Here is a 10,543-nt window from a genome sequence, read left to right as displayed (position 1 = left end):
GAGCAAGCAGCTCTTCCCGGCACGGGGCACGTACCTCATGGCACCGCAGCTGTATGTCACCCGTGGCAGAAGTTCTGGCGTTTTCATGGCAGCCCGTTACAAAGGACATTACCCTCTGAGAAAAGCCTTTCCAATGCGCTGAGATACTGAAACAGGGACTGTAGTAAATGCTTCGTTAAAAAAGAAGTTTGTGTAACAAAACTTTTTTTTTTTCGTTTTGCTTGTGTGTACACAAAAAAAAAAAAAAGAGTAATTGTGTAACAAACAGTAATTCTTTGATGGTCTATGTGCAAGTGTATACTTATAGGGCCAGACAACCCTACCCGTGTTCAGTAGAAAACAAGAAGGTAAGTTAGGAGCAAAACTTGGTAGTTCAGTGGGACCTGGATGTTGAGCAGGCTTTCCAGTTTTGTAATACTGTACATGTCTTTTGCAGGGTAAACTTTTTGATTCGACAGTAACCGATGAAGGAACGTGGACGTTAGGTAACAACCTGCATCTGAAGTGGCATTATGAGTGCAGTGGGATGTCTCAAAACATGCTGCAGAAGTTTTACCCTTTTTATGTAATGGGAAAGATTACTTTCTTCCCTGTACATAGCTTTGTAAAAAACCCAACCATTATGGCCAGACCAAAGAACTGAGGTAGTACGGAAGCTCTAGACATGCTGTGTCCTGGAAGGCAGTAGTCAGTGGATTACAAACGCTTCCATATAGTGGATATTTTTTTGCAAACACTCATTAAAGCTGACAGTTACAGTATAGTTAGGCAGTCTGTGCCTCTCCATAATTGTTACTTTTTTGGGGTTTTCTCCTTATGCATTATGGTTTTGGGGTAGGTGACATTTTATGCGTTACAGTTTTGGGATGGGTGATGAAATCTACAGTCCAAGAGAACCAAAAACCAATCTAAAAATTACATTAAGGTACTTACAGCTAATGAGGAATAAAAAAAAGCTCTAATTGTTATGTCATAATTATTGTAAAGTGTTCAGATTCTTTTGGGTTTTGGCAATTGCATTTGTAGACTGTGCCTCTGAATCCTCCTATGATGGATTTTGTTTTCCATTCAATGTTTATTTTAAATATTAATAATTTAGTAACTTAAACATGAAAACTAGAAGTGTAAACAAGCATCACGAAGCCTACTCTTTTCCAGTATGTGAATAATCTTCAAAATACACTTGCTAATGCTGTATTTATTTAATTAAGTAGAACCATACATCCTACGTGTCGCCTTTGAAATGTACTTCCAATGTGTTGTCTATAGGCGTACTGTCTGTGTTTAAATAAATTGATTAGATCTCCATATGGTGCTAAAACAGTTCTGGCTTTTACTGGTAATATCTCTGTAAAGCCTGACCTCAAGTGCTTCATTATTGCCTGAGCTGAGGTATACATATTAATAGATTAAATCTTTTATATGTTGTGAACCTCTCTCAAAGGTTAGTTTATGTTTGCAGTAGAATTACTGACAAACTGTTTTAATCCCATAAAACAGCTTCAGCATTTTATAGGCCAGAAAGGGGAGAAATGGTTGTATAGGCCATCTTTGCTTCAGCCTTTCCATTTCTTGTTAATGTATATTTATCTATCAAGAACGCGGTTGGTGTTAAGAATTTAAATTTCTCACCAAAAAATAAAAATCCTATACTTCTTAATGGTGAATTCACCGAAACAACAACAAAGGCTACTGCATAGGACTGAGTTTAATGGTTGGTTTTTGTGTGTTTTCATTCAACAGAAGACAGGAAACTGATACGAATTGTTCTAATGAAGACAAACCGAGATGCTGGAAATTGTTGGACGTCTCTGTTAGAAGATGAATATGCTGCTGATCCTTGGGTACAGGACCAGATGCAAAGGAAACTTACACTGGAGCGATTCCAAAGAGAGGCAAGTTAAAGGACCAGAATTACTCCTTATGTTTTGTGTTTGCACACCAAGGCCATAGCCATGAAAGCTGAGCAAAATTGTTCTGCTTTCCAGTGCTGTGGAAGCATGTACTGTAGTTCAATATATAGAGAATGCTCATGAGGCTTAGTCAGTGTACTTTCAAGAGGTTAATGTGTCTGTAGTCTGACTGAAGGTTTTATGAAAAGTTAAGATGGGTTAGGGGATGGTGCTGCTGTTTTAGGGTTTGTTACACAATACAACTTTTTGCTTAAGTTAGGCTACGCGCTATTTGTTATTATCTAGAATTATGGCATAGCCATGTTTACAACAGACTTCTAGCATCAAGCTCTATTGAATATGTTTGTTTATGATACCAGATGATGTAGAATGGTTAGCTGGGCAAGATTTTCCTTGCCCTTTTACTAGAATTGTTTAAATTGTTTTGGTAAACCTTTAGCACACAGCTATGAGCATCTACAGAGTTGTAGGATTACAATTTACTACTTAACAGCTGATTCAGCATGCTACATACCACAACAGGGAAAATATTTATGAGACTTTTTATGCAGCATGGCAGGTACTTCTGTTTTCAAATTGCCATTTCAAGGGACACTAGAAGCCAGAATTTTTTCTTAAGCTTTCGTTAATATTTCTTTGCTGGGAGACCTAACTGCTTGCCAAATTGAGAACAGCATCACAAAGTCACTTCAGCAGTACGCAACCAAACTATGGCAATTCAAGGTTTATCTGTTGATGCATTTTCCAAGAATTTCAGTGCCATGACAAACAGATGACAAGTTGATCACTGCATGTCCTTGTTACAATAGCAGAGTATTAACAGAAACAGTTTGGGGCTTTTTGTTTGGGGTTTTTAAATATTTTTGATTATGAATAATATATCAATTAAACTTCTCTCTTACCTCCATCAGAATCCTGGGTTTGACTTCAGCGGGGCAGAAATTTCTGGAAATTACAGCAAAGGAGGACCAGACTTTTCTAGTCTTGAAAAGTAAACTGCTTTTGTCTGTGTTCCCTGAGAGGAATTTCACGTTACACATAAGGACTGGAATAATGTAACTGGTGAAGGCTTCAGTGATCTCTTCAGTGGACTGTTGTCAAGTCATTACTTCAGTGAACAGAAAGATCTCTTCCAGTAGAATGAAGACAAAGTATTACCAGCTGATTTATAAACTGTGATAACTTTCTAATACTGAGGGACAAACTATAGAGAAAGGCGTACACAAAAAGTAACATCTTGAAGCAGGTGGGTTTGGGTTTTGTTTTTCTTTTTAGAAACAGCATACTAAACTGGTCAGTTATAAATATGCCACTCGTCTTTATGCAGAAATACCTTATTCACCATTGCAGATTACAGGTTATAAGCAAGATATTTAATATTTTCTCTTAACTTGCAATGGGAAGGATATTAGGATGGCTACACTTACACTTTCCCTCTGTAGCAGCCCTCAGAGAACTCATAAATGTTATTCTAAAAAATTGATTTAAATAAAACTACTACAGCATCTTGCCTTGGATAAGATTCTACAATCCACTATGCTATCAAGTGCAGCAATAATGCTTAGTACTTGTTACCAGGTAAACGATACTAGAAAACTGAAAGGTCAGATGAAACTCTGATATATAAATAATTTTGTGTGTTTATGTAATACAGCCTTTCAGTATAAATATTTAAGATTTTGAAAGTAAGAGAATATGATCACTTTTGAAAGGAATAGGAGGTCCCTAAATAGGGAATGGTATCTTGCATCTAGTCATTCCCAGCATACAGCACAAGCTGCTATCTAAGAAGATGTAAATTTTGTAGATACAGTTTTTAAAATTAATAGCCACATTTTAAACTTAGCTGTTGCATCATATAATATTTTGCATGTGCCAATTATGTATGAGGAATTTTGTATTCATTGTTAAGGACACAGCTGAGAAGCACTCCAACCACAGCAATATGGAGCTGAGAAGCACTCCAACCACAGGATGAAGGCTGGGTCAAACAGGCTAACAGAGGAAGAAGACTTGATTGCCAAATCCTATTGTAGTCTGAACACTGAAACTATTGCCTATATTTAAGTCCTAAGCAGATAAATTGCCAGCAGCTGTGCATCATGCTGCTGAGCCTTATTTCTAAAATTGCATCATTATTTAGTTGGCACATGGCAAAAATAAAGCAGTAGTTGAAGAAGAATGATTTCATTTTAATTACATTCACTGCTTTCTTGTAAGAACAAGCAACCATTAATAGTCCTGAAATAAAGTGCACTCCTTCTACTCATGTCATCTTTATGGAATGTGAAGTAGGTCCATACACTGTGCTACGGTTGTAGAGAACTTGCCTTACTCTGCAAAGGAAAGTAGTGTGGTATCAAACGCTGATTCCTGGCCATGAAGTGGTGTATCTTTACCATGATCCTAGTATAGAAGGTGGATGGTATAGTTAAGAAGTGAACAAGACTGATACAAAATTAACTGAGGACAGAGACAGAAAACAGTTAATGGTGCATTAAAATGCTGAAGTACTACCTAGTGAAACAGTATCTTTTTACAGCAGGTGGCTTGCATCAGGTGTTTTTTTATGTCTTTTGATTATAAAAGTTTAGAATGCCATCTGGTACTTCAGTGCATGAACTTAGATTTGCTACATGCACTTGAAAAGCTAAACATCCCCATAGTTTCTGCTTTATGAAGTAACATGAGAATCATCCTCCAGCTAAGTCAAGGAAAGAGGACAACTGTTTAGAATGTACTCTGGCATCACAGTTCTGAATTGTTTTAAAAAGCTAGGTTTGAACTACTGGGTTAGCTACTTTGATCATATCCGGTAAATTAGAGGCCTCCAGTTTTAGAAGAATATAGATGAAAATTAAAAGATTTCAAAGGATTTAGAGTAATTGTGGTCCAAGTTGCAATAATGTTTGTCAAACATCTCAACTTTTTCCTGTTGGTTCTCCAGCCTTTCCCATGCAGCTTCGACCTCTTAAAAAAGTAAAATTTGAGAATATCTCCATGATCTCTTACGTTCTGCCTGGAAGTTTTCCAGGTATTGTTCAGATATAAGTCACCTTATAGGCTTTCTACTAAGATGCTTTATAACAAATGGGAAAAAGTCACACAGTTAAGCACATTTCAGTGTTCAAGTGAAAGGTCCATATTTTAATATTGAGACATGACAATTAGAATTGCACACTGCATCTTCACCATCTCTCCCAGTAGACTGACCACACCTTTGTTTGAATCACTTGTATGCTTTTTCACAGGCCAGCACAATGCATAGATAGCACTGGCAGTTGCAAAACCCAATTACATATTATGCGGTGCAATCACTCCGTGAGTTCATGAGAAGGTTTGATTTGTCCAATACAGAGCTTTGGTATGAAGTCTTCTGTGAAAAGATTAACTAGTTTGAGATATTAAAAGAATGGTTTCCCCCTCAGCATAAAAGGAAAAGGGTTGCCTGGCTAACACCTAAGACCACTTCAAATTCAGAACATTCTGATCTCTCCTTCTCCACTAAGTCAGTTCATATGGCAATCCGTAACTAACAGCCCATTGCTAACAGCCTCTGCTCCACAGTGACGCAGCATTCAAGAGGTCATTAGCAACATACCCTCAACACCTCTATTCATCTTACATACAATAATACATTCTTATTATTCACTTCCTTGTTAGCACTAGAACCATGATACGCTTCAAGTACTGATCTGGTCTTCAAAAAACCACAGATGTATTTTAAACAGCTTATCACTAAAGAGATCAGAGTTGAAACAGTGTTTCTCAATTGCTTCTGTCTACAGGTCAAGATGGGGTATTAGCCCTGCTCCTACTGTGCCTGTAAAAATGTACCTGTTCAGCATACCTTGTACAGTGAAACTTTGGAGAACTGATGTCAGGTTTAGGGCAGCTGACCTAGTACTTTCCCTCAGCCTTCACCAAGTATCACAAAGCTTTTACACTCTATGATATAGTTCCTAATCTCAGTAAACTACCCCTCTTAGAAAATACTGAAGTTAATGATGCTGTGTTAGTGACTACCCTTTTATAAGGGAATGAACTAACGTTTCTCTTTTCTTCTGCTTTAGCTACTTGACATGTTTGGTGGGTATCACATAGCCTAGTTTTTAATATGTCTATGGTAGAAGGCCAGTGTCCTGCCCAGCAGGAAGATATGGACACATGACACTGCTCAAACAGCACGTTAGTGGACTGACAGGCATTTGCCACTGTCATCAGTATTGAGCAGGATTAGTCTTTAGTTTGATTAAGACACTGCAGCACAGTGCTAGTGTCATGTAATCTTTGGAACCAGATTTTTCAAATTAAGTATACAATTCAGTATCTGCAGTTATAGTAAACCAAAGTTAGACTACACAAGCTGCTCTGCAAACTATGAGGTGTTAAAATTCCATGTATCAGTATTGTGCTATTTCACTAATCAGTAAACAGCCTAACAAATAAGACTGAAAACTGACAGTGAATATTGTTGTAATCATCATGAAAAGAACATATTTGCTGGAAGGATCTTTTAGTCTGAGATGTTACGTATTCTTTCCATGAGCTGAGTTCTTCATTATTAAGATCTTGTTTCAAGACTTTGTTTCTCAGATATTCACGTGTCTCTTGACAAGGTCACAGCATGGTTCTCTCCTCATTTTATTGTACTCCTGTAAAAAAATCCAAACCAGACAACTGAAGGCTTTCTACAAGAGCTAAACAAAGTATCAGACTTCAATATAGCAAGACAACAACAGCTGTTACAAAAAAATGCAGCCTTTGGAATTACATTCTTGATAAGGAATTAGTTCACAATTTCTACAGAGTAAAAAATCCCAGTAATATGAATAATTGAATTACAGTTTTTACACTTAACTAATCAGACAGTTATACAAGTAAAACTGTAGAACTGTCTTCCTTTTAAGTGGTTTAAGTGAAAGATTAAAATAAACTCATTCTAATAGGCAACTGTTTCCTCTTAGCTGATTCTTTTCAGGATAGGAGCAAGCCAATCTTTTTCTCTGCCTTTTTACCAGTTTCACTCCACATTTTAGTTGTGTGATGTCTCAATGTCTGTAGAACACATTTCTGCTCCCAACAGCACACCAGAGGAGCAGTTCTTTCTCCAGTGTTCATATATTAGGTTGCCACTTCTTTAGGTACATCACTGGCTCAAGCATGAACACAAGAACAGACCAGCCTCTATAACAGGCCTACTATGTTTATGTTACATGTCTTCATTCTATACAGAATAAGAAACTTTGAGGTAGTTAGCAACTAATTACTTCTACATCATCAGAAGTTAGTTTTACAAGAAGTTACCTCTTATGAGCTGGTCTCTGGAATTGTAGGAAGGTGTGTTATTCTGTAGTAGCTATGTTTAAGCTGCCGTGCTGTACGTCCAGACACAATCCATTTTAATTTCTGGACATTTGGTTTGGAACACTTGCTTGAGGAATATTCTATAAGGCACTTTAGCACCAGTTCCTTCCAGAAGGACAAATCTCTGTTGTTTATCTAAACAGCAAAACGGAATCTTATATAACTCATTAAATCCTTATGTCATACATGTACTTTCAGCTTCTTTATAAAAGATAGGAAACCAGAGAGCCCAAGCCAAATGGAAAAAAACCCTCAAACCAAACCAAAACCAAACCCAACCAACCAAAACTCCAACAAAGCCACAAAAGAAACCAGTATATCAATGGATCTCCCCCTTTTCCCCTGTGTAGGCACTTGCATTTTTCTTCTTTCCTCCCCTGAGACTTTATCTATACATACCTTGGAATGCAACTGCAGAAATTCCAATGCCTCTGTCAACTCCAGCAGTTTTTGTTCTTCTATCTCTAGAGCCATAATAGACAGTGCCAAGACAGAAGGCTGAAGAGAGAGAAAAAGTTTTTAAACACTGCTTTGTTAAGTTTCAGTAGTCTTATTGTTTGATAGCTTTCAAGACATTTACCTTGGCTTTAGAAAACATGATTCTGCAGTGACATGCCTTAAGCTGGGTCTCAAGTCTCTCAAAATTAAGGTATTTTCTCCTATAATAAAAACATGAGAGTGAATGTAAAAAAAAGAACGCAAGCTTGATCAAGGCAGCACCACGCTTGGGAACTCAGAGCAGCAGGAAGAATGTTTTTATCTAAACAAAGGCCTCATTTGTCCCAGAAGTTCTAGGGTTACAGTCAAACAGGTGTTCAGTTTTGGCAGCCCTAATGCTAAAAATAAATCTTGTGGTACACTGGGGAGACTCATACTGTCAAAATAGGCTTACCTACAGGAATTTTAATGCTTACTAGCAAAAGGAATCTCTTTCTAAGCCAGATTTTGAAATCTTTGCAATGAGGCAATACTTAGTGCAGCATAAGCAGAGATGCAGTGTACCATCATTATTGAGCAAGTTTGGTTCTTGGCTCAGAGAGCAATACTCTTTAGATCAATTTATGCAAACAACTTTTAAAACTGAAATAATATTAAACTACAGATATTCACATTTATGATATTTACCAATAAGGGGTAAAGTTTGTGGAGATTTTAAGTATAGAAAGGCCAATTACTCAAGTTATTTCCCTGCCTACTTTTCTGTATAGGTTTCATGATCATATGCTGTCATAGCAAAATAAATATTAGAATGTTACCTTTCACAGCTTAAATTCTCGTGAACAAGTGAGTGATATAGTTGTAGAAACTGGAAGGCTGTTGTAGCTTTGACTTTCCAACACAGCTTCTCCAGTATGATTTTCTCCATTCTCATCATATCAGAAACAGTGAACCTGTACTGGCTTATTCGAATTAAGTCAGTGGCTAGGGGAACATTTCTCTCTTCTTCTGATGCCTTCACAGCCAAGTAGAAGCAGCTGAGTCCGACACAGCCCAAGTGTTTAGGCTGTACCTAAGGAAAAGTAAACTGTTGTTTGTTAACTTTAAAAAGGAAAGCTTTTGATCAGTGATAACAACACAGAAGTACCAAACTATGTAGGACCAATGTATTTTAGAAAAAAAATTATGGGTGGCAGATAAGGAGCTGTTCTGTTTTTGAAGACAGAGATATAAATCTTTTATCTACTTATATTCTTATCTTTATTTAATTGAATGAACAAACCATTACACACTACACGTTCTGCCTAATTAATCTAAAAAGCAAGATTGCAGAACAATATATTTTGACTGAGGTAGAACTGTTTTCTTAATGAGGTTCTCTAATAGCCTAATCATAATTTTTGAAGGCTTAAAGTATAGTACATATTGGCTTATGAAAAAGAAAAACCCAAAACCAAAAAACCAGAAACGTTTGTGTTTTTATTTTCTACTCTTTTCTATACATACACCCCCACATATATATAAAAACCTGACTTATCTTATTCCATAGGCACTACAGTCCCCATTTTTACCTTTATTTTGGATTCAGGAGTCTTTCCTATCCACTCCATCTAGCTTTCTCATTTTTGTTTTAACACACACAAAAAAACCCCAAGCTGTTGTTCTTGACCAAATAGCACAGTGGTAATCCTGTCTTGTTAGGCAATTAAAAACAACCCAGGTCAGCATGCCACATATGCACATTAGAATGGAATGCTAACAAAGTGTTTTACCAGATACTAAGTGCTGTACAGCTTCAAACCTCTTGATATAAACAAGGTTTATGGGTAAATTGAAACAGTAAAGTAAGTCATTTAAGGCATTCTTGTATATATGCAACAGGCAAGACAATCTGTCTTGATCACACCCCTGAATATGGCTTACATTTCCAAGCCTATGGACATCCTCAAGTTAAAACCAATGCCCTCTTCCTTCTCTTCTCCACAGGTAACAGCATGCTTATTGATACTAAAATCTGAACAGGGAAAGCCATTTCTTAGCTCTTATGCAATAAGAATCTCTGGAAGGAACTTAACCTTCAGCCATCTAAAGCCAAGATGTTTTAGCTTATAATACGAACAAGGTTGCAATGAGCAGAAGCCAATGACTGAGAGCTTATACTTTAGAAAGCCTTACCTTCATTTTTGACAAGAATCTGTCTAAGAAATTCACAGCTAGTGAAAACGTCTCTGTATGGAAGCCAAAGAATTGAGTTAAGCTGAGAAGGTCTTTCACTTCGAAGTCCCGCAGCCTTGCAGTCATCCGGAGGCCATTATCGTGAGCAGATTCGATCAGCCTCAGGCCAGAGGCCTTTGGCTGACATCTTAACTCCTGTTCCAAGAGGGCTGTGAGCTGGTACAGCAGCTCCTGAGCTTCAGTAGTTACAAGTGTTTCAATCATCTGTAACAACAAACAAAGGTAAGCATATCAAACAGCTGAAAGAGGAAAACTTAGTAAGTTACAGTTGTCTGTAAAGCAAGATAGAAACTTTCCTTTCTCTGTAGGTACGTGAACTATACAGCAGGGAAGCTGTCCCTGGACAGAGCAAGCAGGGCCTTGGGGGCTACAGCCACACTTCTACCCACCGGAGCGATGTTCTTCGGCTCAAACCTCGGTCACTCCGCGCACCCCAGGGGTGTGGTGATCCCGCAGCTGAGCAGCTGCGGGCCACTGTGTTTCACAGCCGGGCTCCCAGCAGCGCTTTCCGTACCCCGCAGGGCCCTGCCCGCCCTCTCCGCACCCCCAGGACAAGCCCGGGCCCTGCACCGCGCAGGCGCCACCTCCCC

At 38.0% G+C, this 10,543-nt stretch overlaps 2 protein-coding genes across 2 annotated transcripts; one reads left to right on the top strand and one right to left on the bottom strand.

The window, feature by feature from the left end:
• Positions 1-430: 430 nt before the first annotated feature.
• NUDCD2 (NudC domain containing 2) lies at positions 431-2,908 on the top strand (the record flags this gene model as incomplete). Its single annotated transcript, XM_010019600.1, has 3 exons — positions 431-485; positions 1,744-1,895; positions 2,825-2,908. Coding segments are annotated over 3 exons (291 nt in total), but the record flags the coding sequence as incomplete, so codon positions are not given.
• Positions 2,909-6,412: 3,504 nt separating this feature from the next.
• Positions 6,413-10,157, bottom strand: CCNG1 (cyclin G1). Its single transcript, XM_010019599.1, has 6 exons — positions 9,894-10,157; positions 8,537-8,790; positions 7,861-7,939; positions 7,680-7,778; positions 7,221-7,415; positions 6,413-6,568 (listed from the first exon to the last, which is right to left on the bottom strand). Exons 1-5 carry the CDS (start codon positions 10,155-10,157, stop codon positions 7,224-7,226), a joined length of 888 nt encoding a protein of 295 aa, XP_010017901.1. The 3' UTR covers positions 6,413-6,568; positions 7,221-7,223.
• Positions 10,158-10,543: the final 386 nt, after the last annotated feature.

The sequence above is a fragment of the Nestor notabilis genome, unplaced genomic scaffold, assembly GCF_000696875.1.
Source record: "Nestor notabilis isolate BGI_N333 unplaced genomic scaffold, ASM69687v1 scaffold17578, whole genome shotgun sequence".
Lineage (NCBI taxonomy): Eukaryota > Metazoa > Chordata > Aves > Psittaciformes > Psittacidae > Nestor > Nestor notabilis.
Note: the sequence above shows the minus strand (reverse complement) of the source record. Positions and strands in the feature narration are given on the sequence as shown.